This window comes from Dasypus novemcinctus, chromosome 26 (assembly GCF_030445035.2).
Source record: "Dasypus novemcinctus isolate mDasNov1 chromosome 26, mDasNov1.1.hap2, whole genome shotgun sequence".
Classification (NCBI taxonomy): domain Eukaryota; kingdom Metazoa; phylum Chordata; class Mammalia; order Cingulata; family Dasypodidae; genus Dasypus; species Dasypus novemcinctus.
Genome location: NC_080698.1, coordinates 58,316,131 through 58,333,849, shown reverse-complemented (window position 1 = coordinate 58,333,849; position 17,719 = coordinate 58,316,131). Strand labels below are relative to the sequence as shown.

Genomic DNA, 17,719 nt, shown 5'->3' with positions numbered 1-17,719 from the left:
TATATACACTGGGAAACCACCAAATTCATGTGAATTGCTTTTCTGTGATATTCACTTTATTGTGGTAGTCTAGAACCAAACCTTATAGTTTCCATCTCCCTGCTGCAATTCCGTATCCGCTCTTGTGTGTTGTTCACCTTTCTGACAGACAAGAGCCCTTAATAATAATTTTTTTTTTAAGATTTTATTTATTTCTCTCTCCTTCCCCCCCATTGTCTGCTCTCTGTGTCCATTCACTTTGTGTTCTTCTGCATCTGCTTGCATTATCAGGTGGCACTGGGAAACTATGTCTCTTTTTTGTTGTGTTCTTCTGCATCTGCTTGCATTATCAGGTGGCACTGGGAAACTATGTCTCTCTTTTGTTGTGTCATCTTGCTGCATCAGCTCTCCGTGTGTGCAGCACCACTCCTGGGTGGGCTGTGCTTTTTTCACATGGGGCAGCTCTCCGTGCAGGGCACACTCCTTCCATGTGGGGCTTACCACACAGGTCAGGAGGCCCTGGAGATCGAACCCTGGACCCTCCATATGGTAGGCAAATGCTCTATCAGTTGAGCCATGTCCACTTCCCTAATAATAATCATTTTAAATCTTTATTCAGTAGCTTCACCCTCTGGGAAAAGTAATTTCTTAATTCTGATTCTGTGGACTTCTATATCTCTTGGTGGCAGTTTTTTTCCCTCTGTTTGAGGTTTTTTTGTGCATCTCGTAATTTTTTATTTGCTTGCTAGACCTAGCGTGTAGGGTGTAGAGACTGAAATAAATATTTAGGTCTGGAAATGGCACAGTTATTCTTAGGCCATTAATGTGAGAGGTTGCAATCAATTTACTCGGTGTGAACTGGGTTTGGGTTGTGATGTTTTTTGTTTGTTTGTTTGCCATCCCACCCGCCCGAGGTGGCTCCCTGTTTGTGTGCTTGTTGTCTGCTCACCGTCTGCTCATTGTTTCTGCTCACTGTGTCCACTACCAGCCACTTGAGCCACTTCCACTCCCTTGGTGTTGTGTTGTTTTTTTATCTCCCCCACTGTTGTTTGCGCTCACTGTCTGCTCTATGTGCCCATTTGCTGTGTGCTGTCTTTTGTCTGCTTGTCTTCCCTTTAGGAGGCACTGGGAACCAACCTGGGACCTCCCATATGGGAGAGAGGTGCTCAGTTGCTTGAGCCACCGCAGCTTCCAGCTTTGTTGGGTGTCTCATTGTGTCTCCTCTTTGTTGTATCAGCTCACTGTCTTGCATGTCTTCTCCAGGAAGCACTGGGAACCAAATCTGGGACCTCCCATTTAGTAGGCAGGTGCTCAATCTTGAGCCATTTCTGCTTCCCCAGTGTTGTTTTGATTACCTCTGTTCACAGGCTTTCAGTTTCCTGTTGCTACCTTGTACTTGGGCTGCAAGTTGATTTTCCAGAAGGTTTTTCTCAGTAGTTCTCCACCCTGTGCTGTACGTCTTTCCCGTGAATCTGTGCCTTAAAGAGGGTCTCTCAATACCTTTGTCCCTCCAGTAGCAGTAGTCCGCTGTTGCCTGTTGCTTAGTTTTTGCTCATCTGAAGGTAGAAGGTGAGGGAACAGTTCTCTCTTATCTTGGTTCAGACTCCCTCCTAGGCAGACGTGTGTCCCTGGGACTGAGTTCGGACTTTATCAACAGTCCTGCTCCTCCCCTAGTGGGGTAGAGGGCTTTTTCTCTCACCTTTTCCCAGTTCCAGTGGGTCTTCATCTATATCCTAGGGAAGATAGGGCTTATTGTCCTTCTCCTGGCCATTTAAGGCTTGGGTTCCTTTGGAGAGAAGGGGTCAGGTGAGGCTTTGTGCCTTTCCGGCAGCAGAGGAGCATCCCTCCTCCAGGCCTGGACCACTAGGCGGGCTCTCGCCAGGCTTCTGCCCTTCCACAGTCTTTCCTGTGAGCATCTAGTGAGGTCTGGGGGGAAGAGCCTGCAAGTGGGTGCCAGCCCCGCTGATGTCTGTGGCTTGTTGACGTTCTTTACTCTCCCACTGGCCCACACTCTACTTTTAGCAATTCGATAAATTTTACTTAAATTCTTACCTGTTTCTATGGAGGCCCTATCTTTCTCCTACTGCCACAGGTAAGCCACCTCTCCTTGGAGAGGCCCTGTCTTTCCTTGAATTTCAGGCTAATGGCCTCAGTTCTCTGCTGGATTCAAGAAAAGTTATGATTTTGCTGATTACCCAGCTTTTATTTTAGGTGGGAGTGATACACTTTCTACATGCTAGGCCTAGAACTGAATTTTGAATGGCAAGTAGGAACTGGGATGGTGAGAAAGGGTGGCAAAGACATTTTTGGTAGAGGAAGGTAAGACATAGTGCTATGAAGTTCAAAGAGAGTGTCATTTACAAATAGCTGGTTTGGGATCAAATTGACATCATGAGTGAAAGTTGGGGGGAATGGTGGGCCCAGTTATGGAAGGACCTAGACGGTTGCCTAGTAAATGGGTTCACTTGTATTTTGAAATATTGAGAACCATGAATCTATAGCTTTGATGGTCATTTGCCACCAAGCCTCTTTCCTCTGGTGTCTGGATCAAGAGGTATGGGCTGAATTACTTCTAAAATCATGGCCGTGCTCTTAAGTCTGTTGGTAGAAGAGGGCTGCTGAGGATCTAACCTGCCTGTGTATTCTGCTTCCAGCCCAGCAGCATCAGTGCTGCAGACAGTCCTGAGGACTGGGAGAAAGTCTGGGACAACTGGAGGCTCCTGACCATGGCTGGAATCTTTGACTGCTGGAAGCCCCCAGAGGGAGGAGACCTCCTGTATTCCTTTACCATCATCACTGTGGATTCCTGCAAAGGCTTGAATGACATCCACCACAGGCAAGTCGTACTTCTTATCCCTGGATCCAAAATGAGTCGGTAAGGCTTGTCCCCTTTGCTTTTAGATAGGTAGTTTTTTTATTCCTTTTCAACCTTTTGGCTGAGATCAAGTGTAGATAGTTAGCTTTCAGAATTCAGAGTTTCTTTATGAACAGATTTAGAAAATGGAAAACTGAGTTTCTTCACAAAATACAGTTACACTCTGAATGGATGCAAGACAATGGTGGGATTTGTAATCTAATAGATTTAATATTCAAAATTATATTTCATAGAAATAAACTTTAACATACACACACACCCCAAAAAATAAATTACATTCAGTTCTGTTCTGAATACCTAAAAATCACCACATCATGCAAAACTGTGCAATAAAAATCACAGAGCTTATGGGGAAAATGGGGGAAGGGCACAACACTTAAAACTTTCTTAGTGGGAAACGGACTTTGGCCCAGTGGTTAGGACGTCCGGCTACCACATGGGAGGTCCACGGTTCAAACCCCGGGCCTCCTTGACCCGTGTGGAGCTGGTCATGCGCAGTGCTGATGCGCGCAAGGAGTGCCGTGCCACGCAAGGGTGTCCCCCGCCTGGGGGAGCCCCACGCGCAAGGAGTGCGCCCGTGAGAAAAGCCGCCCAGCGTGAAAAGAGAGAGCAGCCTGCCCAGGAATGGCGCCGCCCACACTTCCCGTGCCGCTGACGACAACAGAAGCGGACAAAGAAACAAGACGCAGCAAACAGACGCCAAGAACAGACAACCAGGGGAGGGGGGGAAATTAAATAAAAATAAATAAATCTTAAAAAAAAAAAAAAAAAAACTTTCTTAGTGACATATTAAAAAGTATAGAAGCTAAAAAATAGTAGCATAGTTTTTATACATATTAAATGACTAAGAAATACATGAACACCTCAATAAATATGGCACTTTACCTTGATAAAGACCTGAAATTCACTTGTAGAAGTGGATGTCAGAAGGGTTGCAGCTTATGAGTTACTGTTAAATGGTGGAAGGAGAATTATCCAGATTTTCAAAGTTTGTGCAGTCTTAAATCCAGGGGCATATTTTTGTGCCTTTAAAATGTAGTTCCAGGGAGCAGATGTAGCTCAAATGGCTGAGCACCTGCTTCCCATGTATGATCGTGGTCCCAGATTTGATCCCTGGTACCTCCTAAAAACAAAAACAAACGGGGACAATCAGCAAGATGGCAGCAGAGTAAGGGGCTCCTAGAGTCAGAACCTGCTACAGCACAGTTCGTAAACACCCAGAGTTATCTGAAGCTAGCAGAAGCACCTGTTTGGGGGCTCCAGAGGCCAGAAGAGCATCCTGCCGTGTTCTTGAAGGAACAGAAGGAGGAGACTGCCTATCTGTAGAGATGAATTGTAAGTAGAGCACTGCATACCACGGAGGCCAGTGCCCATCCTCCACTGGAGGCACAAGCTGCCTTGGGAGCTGTTCCACGGCTGGAATTAAAAGTTCCACTTCCCAGAAATAGTGGAGGAAGAGACAGTTAGGCACCAACTTCAGCTACTTATGAGTAAATTCAGTGGGCTAAAGTATGATCCTGAAAACAGCTAAAGTTTGAGCCCGTCCAGGTCAGAGGGAGGCAGGTAGCCACCATCTTAACTCTGGGACTGGCAGGTCGGACTAAAAATCACAGTGCTGGTGAGTACTGAATTCTTTCCATCCAGATCAGATTGCAGCTGTAGTCTAGGCCCCAGTGCCACCTCCAGCAGGCAGGAAGCTGCGGGAACCTGCGCCAGCCTCTCCAGGAAATTACTGGCCAAGCCGTGGAGGCTGGTGATTATCCTACTCTGGCTGCACGAGCCACACCAGGAACTATTCTGTGGCTGGAATTGGAAGCACTGTTTCCCAAAAATAGGGAAGAGGAGACTGGCTGCTAATTTCAGCTACTGATTGGAAACAGCTGGGGTGTGAGTCTGCCCAAGTCAGAAAGAGGCCATTGCCCACCATTTTGACTCCGCTCACAGCCTGAAGAGAAGCCGGTCTGACGGAAAATCCCAGTGACAGTAGGAACCTGTTTTTTTCACCCAGATCGGCCTGCAGCCCTAGACTAGGCTTCAGTCCTTCCTCTGGCAAGGAAGGAGGTTGGCAGGCCCTGCACCAGCCTATCCAGGTACCTGCAGGTACATTTGGCTGGCACAGACTGAATAAATCCGAAGTCTACTGGGGCAACTGCAGTCATCTTGGACCGGCACTGCATAGATTGCTGCCCACACCTGCAGCTCTATCCATGCCCCAGGCAGGGGAGAAAAGGGCATGAAGCTTCATCAGTTTCTCTGGGCAACTACAATCTAGGCCTTCATGACTTGGATTATTCCACACAGCTGTGACTCTGTCCCTACCCCTGGAAAGGAGAAAGTTGGGAGAAGCTTCATTGTTCCCTGGCACAATGAGGGCAGCTTGAGCCTGCACAGCTTATGGCACCAACTACAGCCTTGGCTCCTACTGCACAACCAGCAAGGGAGAAAGGGCAGGAAGTCCTAAACTAAAGAGAAAAACTGCACCCAGAATAAATATTCTAGTAATCCAGATGCCAAGACAACAACAAAAAATTACAATCCACACCAAGAAACAGGAATCTGTGGCCCAGTTAAAGGAACAAGATAAGCCTCCAGATGACATAAAGGAGTTGAGACAACTAATCAAAGATGTTCAAATAAATATCCCTAATAATCTCAATGAGGCAGTGGACTTGGCCCAGTGGTTAGGGTGCCCGTATACCACATGGGAGGTCCACAGTTCAAACCCCGGGCCTCCTTGACCCATGTGGAGCTGGTCCATGCACAGTGCTGATGCGCGCAAGGAGTGCGGTGCCTCGCAGGGGTGTCCCCCACGTAGGGAGCCCCATACACAAGGAGCCCGCCCCATAAGGAGAGCCGCCCAGCACGAAAGTGCAGCCTGCCGAGGAGTGGTGCTGCACACACGGAGAACTAACACAACAAGATGACGCAACAAAAAGAAACACAGATTCCCGTGCCGCTGACAACAGAAGCGGACAAAGAAGTCACAGCAAATAGACACAGAGAACAGACAATGAGATGGGGGGAGAAATAAAAAATAAATCTTTAAACAAAACAAAACAACAAAGACTGGGTGAACAGAAAGAAGAATTTGAAAGCATATGTAGAAAAATAGCAGATCTTATGGGAATGAAAGGTGTAATCAATTAAATTTTAAAAACATTGGAATCATAAAATAGATTTGAAGAGGTAGAAGAAAGGATTGGTGAGCTTGAAGAAATGGCTTCTGAAAGTGAACATACAAAAGAATAGATGAAAAAGATAATGGAAAAAATTGAACAAAGTCTTAGGGAACTAAGTGACAGCAAAAGGCGTGCAAACATACATGTCATAGGTGTCCCAGAAGGAGAAGAGAAGGGAAAAGGGGCAGAAGGGATATTTGAAGAAATAATGGTTGAAAATTTCCCAACCCTATTGAAGGACATAGATATCCATGTCCAAGAAGCACAATGTATTCCCATCAGGAAAAATGTGAATAGTCCCAACTCCAAGACACATACTCATCAGAATGTCAAATGCCAAAGACAGAGAGAATTCTGAGAACACCAAGAGAAAAGTAATAACATAGAAGGGATACCCAATAAGATTAAGTGCTGATTTCTCACCAGAAACAGTGGAGGCAAGAAGACAGTGGTCTGATATACTTAAGATACTACAAGAGAAAAATTCCCAGGCAAGAATCTCATACCCAGCAGGACTGTCTTTGAGAAATGAGAGCGAGATTAGACTATTCACAGATAAACAGAAACTGAGAAAATTTCTAAGCAAGAGACCACATTTTCAGGAAATACTAAAGGGTATGCTAGAGCCTGACAAGAAAAGACAGGAGAGAGAGGTCTGGAAGGGAGTCTAGAAGTAAAGATTATATCAATAAAAGTAATTAAAAATGTCAAAAGAGTGGTGAAAATAAAATATGACAGATAAAACTCAAATAGGAATAAACTAAACCAACAATGTAATGCACTTGGATTCAGAAAACTGCAACTCAGTGTTAAAAGAAATCAAAAAAGACCTAAATAACTGGAAGAACACTCCATGCTCATGGACTGGAAGACTAAATTTCATTAAGATGTCAATTCTACTCAAATTAAGATACAGATTCAATGCAATCCTGATAAAAATCCCACCAGCATTTAAAAAAAAATATTAAAAACACGATTATCAAATTTATTTGGAAGGGTAAGGGGTCCTGAATAGCCAGAAACTTTTAAAAAGGAAAAGCAAACCCTCATCTCCAGACTTGAAATCATATTATTACCTAGCTACAGTGGTAAAAACAGCATGGTATTGGCATGCAGACAGACATATAGACCAATGGAACCAAATTTATGGTTCAGAAACAGACCCTCACAGGTATGGTCAAGTGATTTCTGACTAGCCTGTCAAACTCATACAGCTCGGGTAGAACAATCCATTCAACAAATGGTGCTGAAAGAACTGTATATACATAGTCAAAAGAAGGAAAGAGGACCCCTATCTCACACCTTATCCAAAAATTAACTCAAAATGGATCAAAAACCTAAAAATAAAAGCAAGAACCATAAAGCGTCTAAAAGAAATTGTAGGAAAATATCTCCTTGAGGTGGTCGGTGGTGGATTCCTAAAGGAGATAAAGAGAAGGACTGAGATGGACTACTTAATTAGCTTTATCGTAAAAGTGGAAATGTATAGGGTAGATGGTAACTCATAGTAAAAGCTAGTTTATAAATAGGGATGTGGCTGAAAATGGTAGTGTAGGTATGTAAATGCAGACTGACAGAATGCTAGAGAATAAGCTAGGAACTGAATAGCACAATAAACCAAGAGGTAGGTGAGAATTGTGGTTGATAATACAGATGCAAGAGTGTCCTTTGTGAGCTAGAGCAAATGTACATCACTGTTGCAGGTTGTTGGGAATGTGGAGAAGCATGGGAAAAATATAACTGGAGTGACCTATGGACTGTGGTTAGCAGTAATAATATAATATTCTTAGCATCTATACCAAAGATGTACTGTGTTGATAATGGGGCAGTATAGAAAGTGTGAGCCAAATGTACACTATAGACATGGTAACAATCAGGTATTATCTTAACCTGTAGCAAATATTCCATCACAGTGTGGTGTGTTGATGGAGGGGTGTTGTTTGGTAATTCTGTACATGTGCATGATTGTTTTATAAGTTTACAACTTCTGTCATAAAAAAATATATTTAAAAAATAATAATAGGGTTGGGGGAAAACACACCAAATGTTAGATAAAGACTATGATTAGTAGTTAGATTTTTAACAATATTCTTTCATAATTTGTAACAAACGTCTCACGACAATACAAGGTGTTGGTGGAGGGTTGATATATGGAACCCCTGTATGATGTTATGCATGTTTGCTTTGTAAGTTCACAACTTTTACTATACACTTAATTGTTTATGTATATTCATATATAAATGATATAAAGGTAATAATAGGGTTGGTTGGGGAAAAAGTAACTTTGGTTAGTAGTAATATTGTGACAATGCTCTTTAATCATTATTTAAAAAGGTTTAACAGCAATGCAGGGAAGTGGACTTGGCTTAACGGATAGAGCATCTGCCTACCACATAGGAGGTCCAGGGTTCAAACCCAGGGCTCCTGACCTGTGTGATGAGCTGGCCCACGCACAGTGCTGATGCGCACAAGGAGTGCCGTGCCACACAACGGTGTCCCTCGTGTAGAGGAGCCCCACGTGCAAGGAGTGCGCCCCATAAGGAGAGCCGCCCAGCACAGAAAAAGTGCAGCCTACCCAGGAATAGCACTTCACACACGGAGAGCTGACACAGCAAGATGACGCAACAAAAAGAGACACAGATTCTTGGTGCTGCTGACAAGAATATAAGCAGACACAGAAGAACACACAGCTAATGCACACAGAGAGCAGACAACTTGGGGGGTGGAGGGCAGGGAGGGAAGAGAAATAAATTTAAAAAGAAAATAAAAAATAAATCTTAAAAAAATAATAATAATAACAGCAGTGCAATTTAGTGGTGGTAGGGTGAGTTATGAGAGTCCTGTATGGTGTTATATATGTTTGTTTTGTAAGTTCACAACTATTATACACTGACTGTTTATGTAAAAAATATTTATGTAATAAGCACAAATTAAAAATCCCCTATCAAAAAGAATAAAAATACAAGGACCATAGAAAACAAAAATAAAATTGCTTTTATCAGCACTAAAAAAAAGAAATAGGGGAAGCAGATGTGGCTCAAGTGATTGGGCTCCCGCCTACTACACGGGAGATCCAGTGCCTCCTAAAGAAGATGAGCAAGACAGCGAGCTGACGCAATAGGATGATGCAGCAAGAGACACAAAGATGAAAACATAATGAGAGACAACAGAGCAGGGAGCAGAGGCGGCTCAAGCTTAATAGCACCTAATGGCCCTTCCCTCCCACAAGGGAGGTCTCAGGTTCAGTTCCTGGTGTCTCCTAAAAAAAAAAAGACGACGATGACCAGCCTGCACACAACAAACAGACACAGCAAATGCAAACAACAAGGGGTTAGGGAGAAATAAATAAAAATTAAAAAAAAAAAAAATGGGGCAGTGTATCTGGCTCAAACAGTTGGGCACCTGCCTACCATGTGGTCTGTCCCACATTCAGTTCATGGTGCCTCCTGAAGTAGATGAGCAAGACAGCAAGCTGATGCAACAAGAGGATGCAACAAGAGGATACAACAAAACACAATGAGACACAGCAAATAGGCCGTGGATGTGGCTCAAGCAATTATGTGCCTCCCTCCCACTTGGGAGTTACTGGGTTTCGTTCCAATGCCTCCTAAAAAGAAGATGAGCAAACACAGAGAGCAGATCGAGTGCAAAACATGGGTGCCTGGAGGGGGAATAAATAAATAAAATAGATCTTTAAAATTTTTTCAAAAAAAACAAAAACCTCTCATTGGGGAGCAGATGTAGCTCAGTGGCTGAGTACCTGCATCCCATGTATGAGGTCCTGGGTTCAATTCCCAGTACCTCCTAAAAACAAAAAGGCACTTCCTTAAAGGCATGTGTTTTTAATAGAAACATATTTCATCAAAATTAAAAATTTGTTCCAGTAAACTTTTCAGTCACTGCTAGAAGTTCTTCTGTTGCTTTTTCATGTATACTCATGGGTTTACCCAACAACTAAGGGCTTTGGAAGTTGTAGCAATGAATGAAATCATCAAACCATCTGCTGCTAGCCCTAAAAGGAGCCATACTTCTGTTTGAGTTAAAGTCTTTCTATACAGGTAGTGTTTTCTCTTTATGAGAAAGGTTCCAGTTTTTTCACTGTTTAGCATTCAGTCCATTTGCCAAACAATCTTTCCATTTTTTCTATTTTATAGACCTTGTTGGTAATGACTTTGCAACAGTTCTGGAAGTTGCTCCTTCAGTGGATTCCTTTGTCTCCGTTGCTTGGGACATATCACATGTTCTCTTTTTTCTTTCAAGGAGCTTTTTTATTTCAAGTTTCTCCTTAATACTTAAGTTTTCCATTTGTGTGCACTCCTTGGCATGTTTTGAGCCAGGAAACTTTAAACACGTTTGAGATATGAATCAGTGTTTTTCATATGTAGAAAAGTCCACAAATAACGAAAGTATAGCAGAATACAACTTTGTAGGATAAAAGGTGATGAACCAAGGGAGCTGGTAAATGTTACAGGTGTGTACATGTATACATTTTGTGTATTCCTTCAAGCCTCAGTGCAGCCGGGTGCAGTTCTCTGTCACCTATCTCAGATAAAATCTTGCATAAGCAAGCACAAAATTTGTGTTAGCTCAACTAGTTCCCTAACAGGTCAATTACATTTAAACAGATTGGTGTTTTAAAAACAAGCATTAGGAGAACTGAATGAATTTGTATAACACCTTCAAATTCTTGCCAGATCTCAGCATTTGCAGAAATGACTTTTTGATGTTTCACTGAAAAGAATATGGTGCTGCACATAACAGGATTACCCACTTTAGCCTTGTCCTGAGTGAGATCTGTGAGAAATCATGGTTTGATGTGAGCAGTAGTTGTATTTTTTACTAATTCACAGTAAAATAAATTCTGCTATTTCATCTAATCTAAGACATTGTCAGTTTTAAAAATGGACAATTATTTGTGTGCTACTAAGAAAGATAAAGTAGGGAAAAAAAAGAAAGATAAAATGCTGCTAATAAAAACTATAATACAATGCAAAGATGTCAGTCATCATAAGAAGCATCTGGGTTTCAAAGATTTTAAAATACATGTTTGATTTGTTGAAGTTACAGTAATAAGCTTTTGAAATAGTTGTTTCTATATATGTCCTAAAATCACCTGTACCACCCACCAATGATATGTGTACCATACCTGTCATTGGTCTAGGACATGAAACTCAAAGTTAAACAGAAGCTCTTTTCCTGACATCTTCCAGGTACCGAGAATCATCTTCAGTAATCTCTTTGCTTTGCTGAGGCATGGTTTCCCTTTGTTCACAGTTACATAAATAGCAGCTTCTTACTGTTAAGTCTTTCATGGTGATGAGGCTGGAGATTGTTGTTTAGAGACAAGTTTTCCAGGATCTCTTTTCCCTTTTACTGTAGTCTGGGGCATCATGGAAAGCTCACCAGTTTGCTAGAGTATACTCTGGAGTGCCCTGGCATCTAGTCACAGCACTGGTCCCTGTCTTTATCTCAGAACTTTGTATGCAGGCTCTCCTGAGCTGAATTTAGTGCACTTTCAAGTTGTGCTCAGGAAGGTACATGCGATACGCAGAGGGAGGGTGAGCTTTCCCTTGTCATGATTTGAGTTTTGTGTAGGCTCAAGTCTTCTTTCCCTGCCTGCCCTCACCCTCCCTCCCCTAACCAAGGTCTTCTCCTCCCTGGCTAGGATGCCTGCTGTACTGGATGGAGAGGAGGCAGTCTCTAGATGGCTCAACTTCAGCGAGGTCTCCACTCAGGAAGCTCTCAAGTTAATCCACCCGACAGAGAACATCACCTTCCATCCAGTCTCCCCTGTGGTGAACAACTCCCGAAACAACACTCCCAAGTGTCTGGCTCCTGTTGACTTACTGGTCAAAAAGGTAGAGACCTGGGACTATTATAGTCCTTTTTGAGTTGTCTGTCTGTTACTATGACCTGTTCTTACAGAATATAGCCTTTACAAGCAGCACTTTAGTTTCAACCGCCACTCTCCTATTCCTGAGCATGGCAAGGTAGACCAGAGCAGTGATTTTCAAACCTGGCCGTGACTCAGAGTCCTCAGACCTTTACTGTATTTTTGTGCCCAAAACGGTATATGATTTTTTTCAATGGTTTGGTGTTTTTGTTTTTGTTTTTTTCATTTTTAAACCAATTTTATTGAAGCGTATTCATGAACTACACAGTCCAACCACAGTGTGCAGTCAGTGTCATTTGGTATAGTCACAGTTGGGCATTCATCATTTTGTTCAATATTAAAGTTTTTTTAATATATATATTTTTTAGAATCCCACCCCTCTGCCCCGTTGCTGCTTTTTGCTTGCTGTCTGCTCTCTCTATCCATTTGCTGTGCATTCTTCTGTGTTCTTTTTTTTTTATTCTCCCCCTCCCTTGCGGCTCGCTTGCTGTCTGCTCTGTGTCTGTTCACTGCGCGCTCTTCTGTGTTTTTGCTTGTCTCCCTTTTTGTTGCGTCATCTTGCTGAGTTGGCTGTCCGTAGCACTTGCGGGCTGGGCGGCACTCCACAGCGCTTGCAGGCGAGCCTGCCTTCACAAGGAGGCCCTGGGACGCGAACCCGGGCCTTCCATATAGTAGACGGGAGCCCAGCTGATTAGCCACAGCTGCTGCCCAGAGTGTTTTTTTGTTTTTTTGTTTTGTTTTGTTTTTGAGGTACCAGGGGCCGGGGATTGAATCCGGGATCTCATAATGTGGGAAGCCAGTGCTCAACCACCGAGCCACATTAGCTTCCCTAAGTTGGATTTTTTGTTTATTTTACTTTTTTGTTCTTGTTGCTGTTGCTGTTTATGCAGGAGGCACCAGGAACTGAAACCAGGACCTCCCAAGTGGGAGGTGGGTGCTCAGCCACTCAACCACTTGAGCCACACCTCCTCCCAAGCATTTTCATTTTAATGTCCCTGTTCTATAACTCTGCTTCCCAGTTTACAAGTCGGAAAAGGAGTTCCTGGCTTCTGTCTCTTCAGAAAAATTTGAGGGAATCCGTGCCATGAACTTTAACTTACTAGAATTATCATGGACCTAAGGATATGTGCTAAAGGGAAGGTGAACAGGCAAAAACCCTTCCATGGAGAGGGAAGTTCCAGAACAAAGTGGTCAGGCCAGCCCCACTGACATTGAGGGTTTAGGAATGGGGGAGGTATGAGGAGGGGACAGAGAAATCTTTTTTTTAAAGGAGGGTTTAGGAATAGCAGTTGTCAATAGGTATATTGTAGGGACCTGTAGTAAGAGTTGTCAGTGTTCCAAGAATAGACATCTTCGAATGCCTGAGACATGCAAGGAGGATGACTGTACTGTGCTCTCCCCCATTGTTTTAAGTTTTCTAGATCCATACCTTTAACAGCGTCATCTTTTTTCTTTTGTTTTGGTCCTCTGCAAACTCTAGCAACACTTAATATTATTATCAGATGTCTCTATAACGTGCTTTTTACATATTATTTTTGCTCTCAACATTGCCCCATCTCCACCCTGGTCTTTATTCCAAAAGAATTCACATTCCAGAGAGGCAGCATTATGCTACTTCAGGACCTTTCCATTCAGCTTTTGGACATGAGCATAGGGAAGGCAGAAGGCAGCAGTGAGAGTTGAGGAAAGGCTCTGCAGAAGGGCTGACGAATGGGGAGCTGTTAGCCTGCCCAGCCTTAGGCCCCAAAGCCCCTCTGTTAGTGGCTGAGGCCCAGCCACCTCTCTGCAGCCTCCCTCCCCACCACTCCCCTGGCCACACTAAATTATGTCCTTTCCTTGAGAACACTTTGTTTTCTGCCATGGAGTGCCCCTCAGTTCTCTTCTTTGACTGGTTCCACGCACCTCCTCTGAAGCTCAGAGCTACTCCCTTACCCCTGAAGCACGCTCAGATGCTGCTTCCTTCCCTTGTACTCCCAAGGCACTTTGTACTTGTACGTGACTTTATTAGCACTTGTTACAGAGTACGGACTCCTTCACAATACTGGGAGTTCTTTGAGGGAGGGAGCTAGACTGGTTCATCTTTGAACTCCCAGAATTAATCATAGTATTTACGTTCTCCTTAAACCATTACTGATGAAGGAAGGAAAGGGACATGTTAGAGGGGTAATAGAAGGGTATGTGGAGAGCGCGTACCTCTCAAACAAAATATTTGAGAAGCAGGTTGTCTTAAATGTAACTGTTGCTGTTGAGATTGTGGGTTCTGGAGTCATACTGCCTGAGCTCAGATCCCTGTTCCACCACTAATTGGGTAGGTGTGGCTTTCAGTAAGGGACTTAACTTTTCAGAGCTTCAGTGTTCTTATGAAAATAAGAAAATTATTTGTATTTTTCACTATTTCTTAAGTAATACAATCCATACAAAGTATATATAGCATAGTGTCAGGCCCTGTAGTAGGTGCATAATTACAATTAGGTCTACTTGTGTAGGGAAAGAAGCAAAGCATGAAGAGGTTGCGTAGCTCTGGACATTAGGAGATAGGAGCTGTGGGTCCCCAGCAGCAAAAAAGAACATTCCTGACTTTCGGACCCCAGTGTGATCCTTAGTGATGTTTCTAAGCCAGGGTCAGTGCCTAATGCCACTTGCCCTGTTTCTTCCCATTTCCCAAAGGCTTAAGCAGGTTGGTCTGAGCTTCGCTTTTTTCTTCCTAGGAGCCCAAGGCAAGTGCCAGCAGCCAGAAGATGTTGCAGTGGCTGGCCACAAAGTCACCCAAAAAGGAGGATCCAAAAACACCCCAAAAGGAAGAGCCCTGTGTGCCCCAGTGGTCCAGCCAGTTCCTGCAGAAGAGCCCAGGCCCCACCAAGAGAGGCCGTGTAGGCCTCCTGGACCGGTGGCTGAGGCAGGGGGAGGAGGAGCCGCTGGGCAAGCGGCCGCACTGCCAGTGACCTTCAGAGACCAAGGCCACATCTGCTGCACTAAAAGCTGCTGCTAACAGTTTCTTGCCTTTTTTGTGTGGGGGGGTGGTGTTTGCTTTGGGTTGTTTCTGATGCCAGGGAAGCGGCAGCAGGTTTTGCTGGTAGTCGTGCGCTCATGGATGCCTATGCCTGGCCTGACTAGGAGCCCAGCGGGGCTCAGGACACTGCCCAGCTGTTCCCTGGCGGGCAGCGGCTGGGGCTGGCCTGGAGGCCCCACCCTGCTGGCGCTCGTGCACTGACCTGCTGCTCTGCCTGTGGGCTTTTCATTCTTTCAGATTAAGCTCTCAACACTTTGGAGGGTTTCTTTCTTTTTTAAAATATATTTTCTTCTTTTGTTATATTCATTGAAATTACATTTGATAAACTTCTTTATACATTTTGGAAAATTGTGCTAGTGGGGGAGTTCTGGATTTTACCCAGTTCATGGCATCGGTCCTATGGAATGGGCTTTGTCAAGAACAGAGGCCATTGGAGCTGTCTTTGGACAAAAGTGCCTTTTTGGAAACAATAAAAAGTTTGAAGGGGGCCCTTTGTTGGGTCTCTTTTCACTCTTAAAACTTGGAAGTCGTCTGACCTTGATGGAGTACCTGCCAAAGAGCAGGCGTGGTGGAGGAGAGCTGGGTGCAGAGCGCCCACAGAGCCAGGGGGGCTGGGGGAGCGAGACCCCGGCAGGCCCGCCGCGCCAGTGCACAGCACCCTGGGGCCCCCGCCCGGCCTCGCACTGGAGCGCAGGAGCCAGTTGGTGCTGCGGAAGGCTGTCTACCGGCCCTTTCCCCGCCTAGACCACGAGCTCCACAGGGAGGGGGCTCCTCCCAAGCCTCTGCCGGGCACCCGCCCCAAGGGGCGCAAGCGCTCGCGGGGGCCTGGCCAAGCCCCGGGCTTCCCGCAGGCCACCGGCACTGCCAGGCGGCTCGCCTCCGTCGGCGCCGCTTTGTGCGCTGGGGCCGTGCGGCGAGCGGGAGCCCGGGAGGCGCGGGGCGGGAACACCCGGACAACCCTGCCAGCCTGGGCGGCTCCTCCCAGGGAGGCGCGCTGCGCGGCTCCCGGCGAGCCCACTGTGGGGCGGGGCATGCAAATCAAGGATCGCATTTCCACCAATCAGAGGGCCCCGGCGCGGCCGTGCTCACCCAGTCTCCTGCGAAGCGGGGTGTCAGGGGCCGCCCTCCCCGCTCGTCACAGAAATTCTTTTCCAGCCCCGCCTCCAGCCCCTTCGCGTGGCCGCGTGGCCGTCTGCTCTGTGTGGAGGCGGGGGGTGTTCTCATTTATGACCACCTGTTTTGTTTGGGGTGCTGCTTTCTATGGGGTCCGGTTGTTTTAAAAAATGCTGGTGAATTTTGACTTGTATTTCGCCATCCTTGCTTAAAGTTTAGTAAACATGACAAAAATGGAATTCCCTTTGTTTTTCATCACTGCCTCCCCACTGGTGAGAACTGCAAATGAGTTTGGTGGGGTCTTTTCGTATTAAAATGAAGAAAATATCCGTGGTTGCACACATCATTTTCACTCACGTGTTTATACTTTCACATACTTGTGACTTCTGACTGCATTAAAAACGCCTACTTTTATCTGGACATACTGTTTCCTGCGTTTCGAGCTTATATAAATGGTCTTCATTTTAGACATTTCATTCTGCAACTTGCTTTTGTCTATTGAGCTAGGCGTCAGGAATTCATATCTGGCTTTACTGGGTCTTGCCAAATTGCTCTCCAAATTTCCACTTATTTCAGGGGCATCTGAATCTCTTTCCCCCCCTTTCTTGCCAATACTTCATCCTGCTTTGAGAGTAGCAGACCCTCTTCTCCTGTCCCTTGTTTCTCACCTCTCAAAATGGGATGTCTTCGCCTGCCAGTCACTCTGGGGCTGCTTCCCCGAGTGTGGCAGGGTTGAGCCAGGAGCCCAAATGTTCTTTGGAGCGGGTGGAGCAGCCCTAGGACGTGGCAGTGACACCCCCACCCCCACCTCAACCTTCTACCCTAACTCCACCAGGACCCCGCTTGGCTCCAGGTCTTTCTTGCCCTGCAGCCTTAGAGCAGGTAGAGGGTCCCCAGGGGCTTCCGTCCTAAGAGAGGGGTGTCTGCCCCCAGGCCAGTCTGGATCCATGGCCTCAGGCAACAGGCGTGTGTCTAAAGTCCCTACTGCCTGTGCAGAGGTAGACACAGACCCAGGCAAGGGAGGGACTCGGCCAAGAGCACACCGCTGAGCACAGGCAAACTGAAGCAAATCCAAGGTGCTCCAGGCCCGGGAAGGGGGTCTCACTTTAAAGAGTTTGGCCAAGATCCTGCCAGATGCCAGCATGGGCCTTAGAGGTGGAGGTTGCGGTGGGAACGAGACACGGTGAAGGGTGACCTAGACTCCCAGATCCCCATCTGGCCTGCACGTCCTCTTTTCCCCTTCTCAGAGTGAGCAAGCAGCCACTGGAAAGGTGGAAACCCCACTCCCTGGGGAGATGAGCTCACTCAAGCTGTCTTTGGAGGGTGGGTCCCTATTATAAGCAAAACTTGGGCTCGGGGACTTGGCTTGCCCACCTCTGAAGGAAGAGGATGGGTGCTCACAGTCATTAACTCCCAGCAAACCAGAGCAGCGACACTAGTTGTTGGAGTAATTGATTCCACCCACACACACCCTAGATCCCAGGGAAGCTGGAGAAGCAAGTTCAAGGCACCACAGGGAACGTTCCCGGTGGGCCGCAGAAGCTGGAGGGCTGAGTGCAGCGGCAGGGGCCATCAGCGAGAATGGCTGGACAGTCAAGCTGAACAGCGCAGGTCTGCAAGCACAGTGTTTCCCTGCTGAGGTCATGTTCAGCTCAGCCAGGCCCTGACTG

The 17,719-nt window shown here is 45.7% G+C and overlaps 1 protein-coding gene across 2 annotated transcripts in view; it reads left to right on the top strand.

Annotated features, from left to right (window-relative positions):
- Positions 1 to 15,462, top strand: part of HMCES (5-hydroxymethylcytosine binding, ES cell specific) — a 29,638-nt gene extending 14,176 nt beyond the window's left edge. For both annotated transcript variants that reach the window (XM_004475944.3, XM_058288155.2), the window contains exons 5-7: positions 2,634 to 2,815; positions 11,699 to 11,891; positions 14,635 to 15,462. In XM_004475944.3, coding sequence (XP_004476001.2) covers positions 2,634 to 2,815; positions 11,699 to 11,891; positions 14,635 to 14,868 — 609 coding nt within the window. In that variant the 3' untranslated portion in view covers positions 14,869 to 15,462. The remainder of the gene's footprint in view (positions 1 to 2,633; positions 2,816 to 11,698; positions 11,892 to 14,634) is intronic.
- The last annotated feature ends 2,257 nt before the right edge of the window (positions 15,463 to 17,719 follow it).